Here is a 14,328-nt window from a genome sequence, read left to right on the forward strand (position 1 = left end):
GGGCACATAGTAAGGATACATTACTCAGATTATAGGTCATTGTGAATATGCATTTCAATAAGGGACAATCTGAGTAAGCTACCAGAAGTTTGTTTTCCAATCCATTTCAAGGAGCAATAGAAGAGGCAATTGATGATCCTAATGTATTTGGCTTGAGGGCTATAAAAGGGGCAGACAGTGCTGAAAACAAAATAAAGTTCATTGTTGTACACCAGAAACTTTCTTGAACCTAAAACATTTGAAGATGAGCATGCTTGAGCCTTACTGAATTACTTAACACACAATACATCAGGAAAATGTAAACTTTGACTAGGCTCCAAGATAAGTATGCTACCTCACTGAGCAGAGGAACATTATCACACAACCCTTGCTGGCATAGGGACTCGATATAGCAATTAGTTTTAGTGCCGCCCTTCAAGTGACCATTTTGTAAACAGGCCCTTACTTGCCAGTCCTGCTAAACACTGTGTGCAGATCATGACAGACCCAAGTACGTAGTCCAATTCAACACAGACTAAGCAGACCATTTCCCTGAAACGACTGCTGCTGATGTGTTGGCAGAGACTCAGTGATTTCTGAATGATAAACAAATATGGGTGATTTGCAGCATTCATTCCAAACACAGGAGCACAATGCAAAGCATCAGATGTTTACCATTCACACACACAAAGGTGAGATGAGACGTTTCAAAGCTCCCGGATATATTTATGAAAGAAAAGAAAGAGCAAATCTAACATGACAGCTAAGTTCAATATTAGAACGGCAAGGACACAGGACTGTCTGAATCGGGCAATACATATCCAGCAACTTTGAAGATTCAGCATCTAATCAGGTCACCACCTCCACAAGACCAGCTAAATATATTTTTTTCATTAGTATGTGGACCACAAAGAGACATGTGCATCATAGATTTGAATTGATACTTTCCTCATGACAATTTGGAGCACACACAGTGAGCTTGCAGAAGGATGTCACTCCAGGCTTATTGAAATGGCAGACGGTGTGATAAAGCACACTTTTACTAGGTGAAGCAACAATGCGACTGATGGAATACTTGAATGAATCTTAGCCACTGGTAACAGCTCGGGCTGTATTCCAGTCATTCGTTTTTCACATATAATGCAACTCTAGATAGTGTCCCCCTCACTTTTGCAAATCAGTACTGACCAGGCTCCTCATGGGAACAGTCCCTCAAAAATGCCAGGCAAGCTCTCCTATTTGACATCAATAAGGCACAGCTTGAGTCCTACAACACTGTGAGCACAGGACCCATTTTAGGCCAATACCCATCACACTTAGAGTGTCAACTACGACAAACATCAAGGTGATGATTTGAATGCTTGAATTAATCTCAGTCACAGTCGATCGCTCATGGCTGCATTGCAGTCCACTTTTTTTCACCCACCATACCACACGACAGATGCCTGCCTTATCTACAAAGGGCAAAGAAGCAATGGGTTGGAAGGCTACCCAGAGTGACTGCCATTAGTTGGACTATTTGCAAGCATTCCGCCCAACACCTCTGTGTGATTTAAGTGGCCAATGATATGCCGAGACGTAGTCCCTTACTCATTGTATCATAGGATCTGATCTAACCTGACTGAAAAGGCCTAATAAGACCGAAACCTATCTTGGGCTGCTTGCAGTTTGTTCTGGTCCGGGCCGCGACTAGTCAATTTCAAAGATGAGCAAGACCAGCACTGATGTGCATAAAGTGGATCTCTCAGAGTTGCATAGTGGGCGAAAAATGATGAGTTTGAATCCTACTCAGGGATTGCCAGTAGTTAAACTATTTGAAAGCATTCCAACATTCAAGGTTTGAATGTTCAATGTAAATTTTATTAGGGACGTTTCACTTTTAGGCTTCAATAGTTCTAAATTTTCCCCACTGAAAACAAGCATACCCACAAATTCTGCTTCTACCTCAAGTTTAAAGTGAAATCATTACAGTCTCAGGTCATAGGCACTTTAATTATCTCCTAATAGTATACAAAATGAGGATGCCGTCAACACTTTTATATGCTATAGACACAATAAATATTAAGCAATGGTACTTTATGCATAAGGTGGAGAGGAAGATTCTTCTTACTATTGGCTCTTTAAATTTCATGGTCTCAATAGATGTTTTACGGCTAGAACTAGGACCGATGAGAACTTACATGTGTGTGTGTATACTTGTAAAGCACTTTCAATCAAAAGGGGGGAGGGGGGATCACTTGTCCTGTATAACCTGGGTACAGTTCTAACTGGGATGACCTGTACCCAGGTTATACAGGACAAGTGATCCCCCCTCCCCCCTTTTGATTGAAAATACTTGAAGCCAAGGAACTTGGTGGGATCACAAGTTTTCCTTCTCCCCCCCTCATTTGATTGATATACTTGTAAAGCACACTATCAACTGACAGGCATCCTGGCGCTGTATACCGCTGTGGAACCCTTCCTGGCTTTCCCTGTGAGATGCCCTCTACTGGGCACCCCCAAGGTGAAGCCAGGCATCCCAGCGCTTTCAGGCCGTTGTGGAGATTAAGCAAGCTATTGCCCAGAGTTGCAGAGTGGGACCCATGATTAGAGTAGGCACCGAGGCGAGAATTATCGAGTCAGTGGACATTGAGCCCAAGACCCTGCCGCGTCGGGAATTGAACCCTGGTCCCGGGTCAGACCTCTGCTTCAGGGTCTGCCACTTCTAACCAGTGAGCCACACTTCTCCACTAGCCACCATTCTATGATGGTATTGCTGTATTCTGCAAGCAAACGAAAGTCCCTATGGAGTATCAAGGCCACAGAATAGCTCTTCTACTATAAAGGCCTCTTTGTTTTTTAACTAAAGTTTTATCTGACCCTCAGCACTTTTGCCTGACTAGAACAGACATTGAGAATGAGTTATGTCCAACTCAAACTTTTTTTAAAGCTTGCCATGGCAACATTATCGTTGGAGAATGATATGGTTATATGTAGTGTGAAACCTTGCTTCCAGTGTGTCACCCAATCATGTCAGGCAGGAGTTCCTCAATGTTTTTGAACTGGAACCTGGAACACACGGTGCAAAGGTGTATATTGCTTGCAGGTTGAATGTTTACCATTAACAAGCATTTACAATGCAACGGTCTCGCCTTTGCAAAAGTTAGAGCTATTGGCATTGTAAATGACAATTTTTTTATGTATGTGTTTGTTTTGAAAACAGATAAATAAATGGCATTGTCATTTATAATGCTAATAGCTTAATCTCTCGCAAATGTGAGACCTATTGCATGTGCAACCACACACACACACACACAGAGCCACACAAAGAGCACACACACACACACACACACACACATAGATGTGGTGGAAGTGGATCTGGTGGATGTGGGGGTGTTGGATGTGTTGGTGGTGGATGATGTGGTGGTGGTGGATGTGGTGGTGGTGGGTGTGGTGGTTGATGTGGTGGATGTGGTGGATGTGGTGGATGTGGTGGTGGTGGATGTGGATGTGGTGGTGGTGGATGTGGTGGTGGTGGATGTGGTGGTGGTGGATGTGGTGGGTGTGGTGGTGGATGATGTGGCGGTGGATGTGGTGGATGTGGATGTGGTGGATGTGGATGTGGTGGATGTGGATGTGGTGGATGTGGTGGATGTGGTGGTGGTGGATGTGGTGGTGGTGGATGTGGTGGTGGTGGATGTGGTAGTGGTGGATGTGGTAGTGGTGGATGTGGTAGTGGTGGATGTGGTAGTGGTGGATGTGGTGGTGGATGTGGTGGTGGATGTGGTGGTGGATGTGGTGGTGGTGGATGTGGTGGTGGTGGTGGATGTGGTGGTGGTGGATGTGGTGGTGGTGGATGTGGTGGTGGTGGTGGATGTGGTGATGGTGGTGGATGTGGATGTGGTGATGGTGGTGGATGTGGTGATGGTGGTAGATGTGGTGGTGGTGGTAGATGTGGTAGTGGATGTGGTGGATGTGGTGGATGTGGTGGATGTGGTAGATGTGGTAGATGTGGTAGATGTGGTAGATGTGGTAGATGTGGTAGATGTGGTAGATGTGGTGGATATGGTGGTGGTGGATGTGGTGATGGTGTTGGATGTGGTGGTGGATGTGGTGGATGTAGTGGATGTGGATGTGGTGGTGGATGTGGGGGTGGTGGATGTGGGGGTGGTGGATGTGGGGGTGGTGGACGTGGTGGTGGTGGACGTGGTGGTGGTGGACGTGGTGGTGGTGTATGTGGTGGTGGATGTGGTGGTGGTGGTGGATGTGGTGGTGGTGGTGGATGTGGTGGTGGTGGTGGATGTGGTGGTGCTTTTAATTACTTAAAGTCCCGCCATACATTGACAATAATGTGCGTGTCGAGTGGGATGTACGCTGAAAGTTTACTTCCCAGACTATTAACAATAACAGAGCCTGTCGCCCTCATTGAAATAGGCACGTGCTGGTGGCAGTAACAAAGCCACCTGTCCGTAAACACTGAAAGCCACTGGTTTTAAACCCAACACATATTTAACCTCCCAGACTCCTACAGCCATTAACCGTGCAATATTTACAGCAGACTATTTTTCCATGATCTAAAGGGAGGGTTTGCCACAGAAAAGATTGTTTGTTTTCCCTATTGGTTTTTACCGGGTTGAGCAGTGAGCTAAGATGGGCCAAACGAGAAATACAAACGTTTGACCCAAGGGGCCATTAGGAACAGCTGGTTGTTGAAAAATAACTTCGCTCTGCAAAAAAAACACAAGACTTTTAATTTTCACAGCTGTGAGAGCAGGGTGGAGCTCGCCGCTGATCTTGGGGTAAAACCAATGGAGCTGACGAGACCAGGCAGTGAGTGCTCAGCACTTCGAGCCGAGCTAGCCGCACACTGCTCTTGGGGTGAAAGCACGGAGGATGACAAGAGCGGGTGCCTATAAAATGAAGACATCCATCAAGCAGAGACTGTGCTAACGAAAATGTATATTTACTCGTGCCAGCCTGGCAGACTGAAGGCTCTGAAGCAGGGAAGGGGCAGGGATCCTCCAGGGGCCAGGACTCTCGCAGATCACCCCGACCGTGCCACGTGCAGAGTCTGGACACCTAACTCCCCGGTTAAGTTGGTCCGTGTAAGCAACCGAGAGGAGGGGAGAGTCGTGGCTGCCTGCAGCCAGCATTGCTCCGCTGTTACTGCCCGAGCTCAGGTTTCCCACAGCCTGCCTGCCTGCTGCAGGAGCTTTCACAGGACACAACCTGCAAAAACTTGTTTAGAGTGGCGCTGAAGAGGGGGCGCATAGTAATGCGGGCTGCACAACTCTTACTGCGTTCACTCGTGGTGCCTTGGCGGGGCTTGCTGGGCTTGCTTGTGTGCTTCCCAGAGAGACAGGAGATTGGGAAACGCGCGCGCGCGGCCGGCGCCGATCGCTTTCCAGAGCGTGCGCGTGACATCTCCTGTCTCCTGGAAAGCAGACCCGGCAACAATAGAATCGCGCCTGCGCGATGCCATATGGCTTCGCCATATGCATCGCAGGCGCGAGACCTAAAGAGAAGAAAAAAAAGCAAAGTAAAAGAGACAGAAGTCCATTCTCTGGACGAAACTCGTCGGCTGTTTCCTCAATGTTTTTATCAAAAAATTGAATAAAAGATACTTTGGATATCAACTTATTTTTTTGTTAAGTGTCCGTTTTCTGTATTGTTGACCGGTGCACCTACGTGTTTGGTTTTTAAGCTGTTATTATCCTGTATTGGGTAGGCATCGCGACAGTGGGTGTATTAACAGTGTGCTCACACCAATGGTGGACGACTTTCACCAGATATATTAACTATTGGGTATAAGTAGATTAGGTGCTGGTTTCGCTGCAGGGTTCCCTGTCATTCAAGTTTTTTCTGGAATAAACAAATCTTCAAGTCCCAGAATTGAAAGGAAGCTCGGACTGAGCCGCACATCAGGCATAGACCTGGGAAGTTTGGCGGGTCTGCTTCAAGAGGGGGTCGAAGATGGCTGGGGTTGGGGCAGAGGTGGATAACAGACATCCTTATGAGTGTAGTGCCAACCGTATAGCGCCTACGTCCGGAATAACATTCCGAAAAGTAGTGTCAGGAAACACTATGAACCACTTGTCTCTTCTGGAGAGGGGTCAGTAGTTGATAACCACAGTGGCTTCAGCTTCAGGGCGCTGGTGGCAGGTGGGGCAGGGTGTCACTGTAGGGTTAATAATGTTATAACCAATGGGACGGGGGATAGAGCAGCTGAGGCATTCGCAGTAGAGATCAGTAATTGTGAAAGAGAGAGTGAAGTGAATTTAGAAATACCTTCCATCATTACAATAAAATTATTACGTTGGTGATAGAGTATGGTTAAAAAAGATGGGGCGGCGCGCGACGAGTCTCCGTTGTATTGCACCTATTAATGATCGGCTAATAATGTACGCATCCCATGGGGGGTGGGGGGGGAGTGGGGGGTGTCAGCCTTTCCTGCCCCCCCCGAATGTCCTGTACCCCGCCGTGTGCTGTATTCTTCCGCGCTCTCCGGAGGGTCTATTTGTCTTTCATCCGCCCCTATATTTGATGACATCCGGACATCCGGCCTCGGTCTGTGCACCCGCCGCGACGTTCCCAGGACCCCTTGACCTTGTTCTTTCAAGGATTCAATTTATTTAAAGCCAGACACCCCCCTCCCTCCCCCCCCCACGCCTTCGCCGCTGCCATCAATCTCTTCCAATCACTCGCCAACTCTATATTGGAAAATTCGCGGAGGATTTATTTGGGGTCTCGTAGATTTAGAGTGGGGGCTGCTAAACTTGGGTGTGGAATAACAGAGAAACAGGCTGCCACGTTCCAGAAACCTTCAGGGTCTCCAGAGGTCAGAGCAAACTGGGCAGATATGATTAGAGTGTGTGGGTTTGATGACACAAACTGGGAGTTTGAAAAGAAGAAGCTTTATTAAAGTTCCCACTTGTCAAATCCCCGGTGCATTGTGTCGCCCCCCCCCCCCCCCCCCGACCCCCCCACACATGGCCTCCTCCGGGCCTCCTTCCAAAGCCGAGTGTTGTCACCCTCACACTTATCACTTAGTTGCCAAGGTTTTTCAACAGCCTCTCATGCGTGTGCATACGTGTGCATACATGTGTTTACGCGTCTGTGCATGCTCGCACTGATGCATGTGTGAACAAATGTATGAGCGTATGTTTGCAGGCATGCGTATGATATGTGTGCATGTGTCTGACAGGGAAGTGGTAAGAATCATATCATGTTACACATCACCTTTTCCCATCGGCTTGTGCACTAGTGAGCCGTAGTGAGCAGCCTTTCGGAAACAGCGTTTTACAAACCGAGAAACCTGTTACTTTGTAACGATCGGAGATGGTGGGTGGTGGAGTGGGGTGGGAAGGGGGTGTGTGATGGACGAAGACTGCTCCCAGTAACCTTTGGAAACATCAAAAGCTTTTGTCAATTGACCTGGATAAGGTGGTGTTGCCCAATGCTCGGCAGAGTCGTCCCCAAGTCCGACCTCTTTCGCCTGGAGTAAGTGGTGCTTGGGACATTCCAGGAGGTATAATGCCTGGTCGCTACAATCAAGATATGGGGCAGACAATTCCAGTCTTTGCTTTCTTTGGGGCCATGCTGGTCTTGGCGTTTTTTGTGGTGCAATTCAACAAAGCAAAGAGCAAGCCAAAGAGACGGAAGCCAAGGGTCAAGCGACCACAGATCATCCAGCAGTTCCATCAACCAAATACACCATCTGTGTTACTAACTACGGGCACCTTAAAAGATGTGCAGGCTAGAATATAAGAGTGGAATTTGTTCTCCAAGGAGGCCAGCTGGGTTTGGCTTGTACAACAGCTCTGCCATGGCAATCACTCTGTGCTTTGCGGGCAAACAGACTCGCCTGATGGAATGTAAATATCACCTTTTGAGCAACGATATCTCACCAAAGACATCCTATTTAATTACCTTAGAGTGGCGCTGAAGAGGGGGCGCATAGTAATGCGGGCTGCACAACTTTTCTGCGTTCACTCGTGGTGCCTTGGCGGAGCTTGCTGGGCTTGCTTGTGTGCTTCCCAGAGAGACAGGAGATTGGGAAACGCGCGCGCGCGGCCGGCGCCGATCGCTTTCCAGAGCGTGCGCGTGACATCTCCTGTCTCCTGGGAAGCAGACCCGACAGCATTAGTATCGCGCCTGCGCGATGGCATATGGCTTCGCCATATGCATCGCAGGCGCGAGACCTAAAAACTGTGACAGATGCATGGCAAGATGTAGTTTGGGAGGAAAGAACTTGCACTTTATGTTATAAGGTGTTCAGACTATCGAACATGTTATATTTGTCTGTCCCGTTTTAAGGGTCTACCAACAAAGATTTGTAACACCATTTTTTTTTTAAAAATATGTAATTACAACCACTAAAGCTGCTATGGAGATGATCAATTGTCCTGTCAATGAATTGATATGCTGTAACATTTGTACATTTTTTGCTCCTTTTTACAGCTGTATTAATTGATGTATTTTACATATTGTAGAAGATCATTGCCAGATCTAAATCTCTAATTAAAAAAAAAACCTTGAACCTTGATGAAAATTGACTGGTGTAAATCCTAGTCAGAGTGATTTCCAGTAGTTAAACTCTTTGAACCCATTCCTCCATTCAAAGTTTGAATGTTCAATGTAATTTTTACTAGGGACGATTCACTTTTATGCTTTAATAGCTCCAAATCTTCCCCAATGAAAACAAGCATACCCACAAATTCTACCTGTACTTCAATTTTAGAGTGAAACCCTTTTAGGAATGTAAAAGTGTAAATGTAAATGTGTTTGTATTCATATAGCGCCTTCTACCCAGAGGTCTCGTAGCGCTGTATTCATACCGCTGTGGAACCCTTCCTGGCTTTCCTGTGAGATGTCCACTCCTGGGCACCCCAAGGTGAAGCCAGGCATCCAAGTGCTGCTGGGGCCGTTGTGGAGATTAAGCAAGCTATTGCCCAGAGTCACAGAGTGGGACCCATGATTAGACTAGGCCCCGAGGCAAGATTTATCAGGTCCGGGGAGATTGAGTCCAAGAGCCGCCAAGGCGGGAATTGAACCCTGGTCCCGGGCCAGACCTCTGCATCAGGGTCTGCCGCTCTAACCATTGAGCCACGCTTCTCCAATGGCAGGAATGGCAACGGTATGAGGAGCATGATGAGAAGGGGGGTGTACAGATGATTGTGGGGAATGTATCAACAGCACTTTATAGTGAGTGGTCTATCACTACTCTTCATACTTCTCATAGCAGTGATAATGAATGATATGTATGTAATAAGTGAAATAGAACGCACCATGAGAATTTTATCCATGTAGAATTCTTTGCCAGGACTGCCGTCATTGTACTTGGTGTCGATGGCGAAGCACAGGAAAAGGACATCGACGACCATCTCGTAGATGGACAGGAAGCAGTGGGCGACCAGGAAGGCAAAAAGGCAGACGATGATGAGCGGCAGTACCCACACAGTGTAGTCGCGCTGGTAGTTCAGCAGCATAACCCCTGCTAATCCAGTGCTGCATACTATCAGAATCTGGAGGAAGGAGTCAAACATGATTGGGAATTAGTACAGTGAACTTATCAAAAACATCAATATCATTCTTGATAAGGAACACCAGATTGAATAGGATATTGGTGTTTACAATGAAAGATAGTTTTTGGTCTTTAAAATACGGAATTACTCCTTCTGTGCCCTCCACATGGCTAGCTATATCTATATTGTCATAGCTCTGGTGAGGACACTGTGCCCACCAACCGATTTCCTGTACAGCCCACACCTGGTTCTGAATCCATGATCGACCCACTGCCAGGTGCCTACCACCTAAAATTTTATGTTTTTGTCTACCCAAAGTAACAGTCTTTCATTAGAACAGCTTTGTAGTGCGGTTAGCTGACCAGGTGAGAACAAGAGGAAATGGACAGGAAAATATTTGAGTCTTGTACAAAACAACTCTCGAATTTGCATATATTATGTTAAAACTAACATTGTAGCATACTGAGTATATCACAGCTTCCACAAGAAACAGGTCCACAACATTTGGAACCACAATCTCCGAACACACCACCAACATCAAGTCCAATTTTCCCAACTGCATGACAGACAACATCGCCGTCTGGATGAAGGACAACTTCCTGAAGCTCAACTCGGACAAGACAGAGGTACAGATTTTTTTAGAAACAAAAGCTCTTCTTGGGATGCATCTTGGTGACCCTCAGAACTTGGACCTACTGCTACCACCACTGACCACGCTAGGAACCTAGGCATCATTCTGGACAAGTTAAACATGACAACTCAGGTCAGCTCAGTCACCTCCTCCTGCTTCTTCATCCTCCACATGCTTCATAAGATATTCAAATGGCTACCCCGAAGCTCAAGAGACACCATCACACAGGCCCTCATCTCAAGCCGACTGGACTAAGGCAACACTCTCTACACGCAGGGATCGCAACTCACCTCCTCCGGCTACTAACCATACATAACGCCACAATCAGTCTCATCCTGGATCTCCCTGATGAACCCAAATCTCAACCTACCCAAGGCAACTCCACTGGCTCCCTGCAGAGGAAAGATGCCAGGTCAAGCTACTAACCCATGCATACAAGGCCCTACACAACTGCGGACCCGCCTACTTGAACGACAGCCTGAACTTCAATCAGCCCACCAGACAACTCTGTTCCGTGTCTCTTTCTGTTTCCGCGTCTCTTTCTCTAACCCTCACCCCCAGCATCCGACATAGCAGATGCTGACACGGATCCTTCTCCAACATAGCAGAAAAAGACATGGAACGAGCTACCCTTTCATCTAAGGACCTCCACATCTCTTTGAGAGTTCCGAAAGTCCCTGAAGACCTGGCTATTTGGCTAATATTACTGACAGCACCTGGATACCCTCAAGGGTGAAAAGAAGCACTCTACAAATCTACTGACAGATTGATTGATTGAGAGGGCATTACATAAGTGGTTATTTGACTATCACAGGATCCCAAATTCTTGGGATTCACCCTAAATTAAGGAAATCATGTGAAGCATAGGAGTGGAAAAAGGTTCACACAAACTTCAGCTTAAGAATCTGATGCTCAAAAAGTTTTTAATGATAACTTATGGGGGCAATGTATACTAAACGTATTTATTATATTGCAATTGTATCTGTTCCTTACAATGCATTCTGTAATAAGTGACAACAGCCTACATAGTAACGTATTTCTTCTGACTAGACTGCCTTCCTAATACCCCACATCCCTTACCCTTTGTGAGAGACTGAATAGTCAGAATGTTTTGCTTACCTTGCCAAGAAACAGCACAAAATCTCCAACAGTATTGATGGTGGCCACCCGCAACACATTCTCCACCAGGATGACAAAGGCATCCTTAGCTGATGTGCAGAAGTTGGTGCTGTTGATGGCAGTGGCCGTATATGCATTCTGGAATAAATATTAGCACATTGTTAGACACAGTGGAACATGGGAAGAATATCCAAGTGGGCTTGTGGAGTTTCAGTCCAGTAAGCAAATAATTTACACATGGGATCCGATTGTTCTAAACATCAAACCACAATATTGAACCATTAAATGAGATATGCAACATATGATATGAGTAAATTAAAGATCAGGACAAGTCATTTTTTTATGCTTTCACATCCTAGCACCGCCATGGGCATTCTTCTCTGCAGAGAGAATATGCTGCAATGGAAATCATTTATTGTTAAGAGTTTTCAAACAATTACTGTACAAAATTAAAAGTCACACACATAAAATTTAATACCAATTTGTCATGGACACTCACAAGAAACACAATAATAATTCGTTAGTTTTGGTCCAAATTGCCAGATTTTTAAAATGTTATTGTTTGACAAAAAAGCCATCATTTAGCAACAATGTAATTCCTCATAAAAATCCTCAACTCTGACAAGTTATTTACGATTGAGAAACATGCTTATTGCAACACTTGTACTACAATATTCACATATTTTTTTCATTAGCAAATTATTGAATCAATTCATATATGTAAGTGTGCAAAAACAGTTGGATCAACCATCAAAATTAACCAGCAATCAAGCAGCAAAATATGCTACGAACACAAATGTATCAACAGGGGTGCAATAATGTACTGTCGTCATCTAGAAATGGGACACCAAAATATACAAATCTGAAGTTACCCAGTTAAATAATAAAAAACTGAAGCCATGCAGACACCTATTAGCATTTTGCAGTCTTACCTGATTTAAGTAACTGAGGCACTTTTCAAGGCACCATAGGCAGCAGATGCAGGATTTCAGCATGCAGCGGGCGCATGCGTTTTCCTAGAGATAACAACATTTATAATCAGTAAAAAAGATAAATGCAACAAAAAAAAAATCACAAATGAGTGGGATAAATCAACGGCTGCATAACAGCATTGCTCATGGACCTTTATACTGTTTCTGAACGAAACGTCAAGTTATATACTTCCATCCAGCATACTTTGTCGAACTGCTAGACGGGAGAATTACAGTGTACATTTAGCTCTGTTAATCAAGGTTTCATTTCCAGGCGCCTTGAGACCCTCAAGGGTGAGTAGGGCACTTTAAACCCCCTTATTGGTTGATTTCCTTAACTAGTGTTCAACAGAAAATGTCCGCTACATGGTTCACCGCAGTCTGGTGTAGTCCCTCCCGACTGGCCAAAATATGTATTTTGGATTTTTGACAGGCACAAAAGAGTCCATCACAAACATAATGAAGGAGTACCCCTCTAACCCCGCTCTTTTGAGGCTAAGATCTGAAAACTCAGAGCTAGAGTAACCACCCTGAGCAATAAGCACTAGAGAACTATGGATGCCGCTCTTGAACTTCAGTAAGACTGTTAATCTTTGAAACATAAGGAAGTATATGAAGAAGCATTCGCAAATAGCTCCTCAACGAGGCACCTTGGGCATTTCATGGGCATTGTTCAGTGATTTGACATTGCCCCTGGTGGAAGGGAGCTATTTCACAGATTTTAAAACACCTAATGGGAGTCAAGAAGGCCACAAATTATACAATCCGCTCAATCAGTCTGCCGCTAAATTGATTACTCTGAGATCAGCTGATAATGGCTGGGGGTATTGGTAGAGGAGCTACAGGAGATTAGGTATTTTTATGTTATAGGTGTACAACTTATAGTCTTTGAAATGAGGTAAGGACAATACACCGAAATATAATAAATGGGATTAAGGCAACATGCATATGATTTAGAGTAGGCTGTGCTCCAGAGGAGCCATGCAGAGGATGGGAAATAAAGGAAGGTTCATTAGAAAGAAAAGAAGGAACAACATTTGGTAGTTTAACATCAAGGGAAATTTTTAAGGGAATACAGAAAAGGCTTTTTGGGGCTGCATGCATGCAATTGGAGGATGCAAAATAACAATGTATTTACTTTTGAGACAGTGCTATTTGACAGTACTTTTGATAAGCATCAGAATTAGGATAAGAGTGTGCTGGGGGAGTTGTCCCCTTGGGGTGCATCCTTTTCCAAAGTTCATCAAAGCAGGTCTAAAAGGAGACATTGAGAAATCAAAGTTACTTTGAAAGTACATTTGCACTCAGATTTAAATGGGTGAACTAAGCCGAGGCTCACTCTTATCCTCCGTCTGGCATGATGGGATAAATGAATTGCTAGGAGCCTAAGCACTCTCGGGAACCATCATGCAGATAGTATTGCTGACAAATGTGAAAAAGGTTTTTGAGGTGAACCCCCCACTCCAGAAAGGCGACCCATGATTGAAACTATCCAGAACTGGCCTAATGAATTATAATCTCCTAGCTTAGTCGAGCACTAGGCTGACATACATAGGCGAATAAAGACTAGCAGTTTCACAACCATACTGCATAAAGTGGGTCTGGTACAAAACAATTTTGGATCAGTGACAGGGCAGAAACCTGCAAATGTTTCACGATGAAGAAATCTGGTAGGGGATCCCGATTTCTAGAATACATCAAAACTGAGTTTTGGAAATTTAGAAAATCTCTGGAACACATTAGTACGTTCAAAGCAAAGAAACCCCATGATCAATTTAAATCTGGATAATTATCACTAGAGTGGGGAATACAAATGAACTGAAAAGGCGCAGCTTTAATAACACCAGGATTGAGTGACTAGATTACCTATCATATAGAATCATCCTTTTAAAAATAATTTACCAAGAACATTGCTTAAGCCAGCCTTTCCTGAAATACAAGTGAGATGGTTACAAATGTTCCTATCCTTTGATTGACTACTGCAGACCCAAACATTATGTGTATGAGAGCACCATACCTAATGCTTGAAGGATGCAAAGATCTGTCAAGGAATCCACCGTCTATCTAAGCACAGGGAAGCCAATTAATGTGCTGATTCGACGTGACAAGTGCATTATGTACATTT

The 14,328-nt window shown here is 45.0% G+C and overlaps 1 protein-coding gene across 3 annotated transcripts in view; it reads right to left on the bottom strand.

Annotated features, from left to right (window-relative positions):
- Window positions 1-14,328, bottom strand: part of SLC44A1 (solute carrier family 44 member 1) — a 576,430-nt gene that overhangs the window by 22,070 nt on the left and 540,032 nt on the right. For all 3 annotated transcript variants that reach the window (XM_086962088.1, XM_086962089.1, XM_086962087.1), the window contains exons 12-14: window positions 12,165-12,248; window positions 11,233-11,370; window positions 9,246-9,482 (exon numbers count right to left, since the gene is read on the bottom strand). In XM_086962088.1, coding sequence (XP_086818214.1) covers window positions 9,246-9,482; window positions 11,233-11,370; window positions 12,165-12,248 — 459 coding nt within the window. The remainder of the gene's footprint in view (window positions 1-9,245; window positions 9,483-11,232; window positions 11,371-12,164; window positions 12,249-14,328) is intronic.

This window comes from Lissotriton vulgaris, chromosome 3_1, assembly GCF_964263255.1.
Source record: "Lissotriton vulgaris chromosome 3_1, aLisVul1.2, whole genome shotgun sequence".
Taxonomy (NCBI): domain Eukaryota; kingdom Metazoa; phylum Chordata; class Amphibia; order Caudata; family Salamandridae; genus Lissotriton; species Lissotriton vulgaris.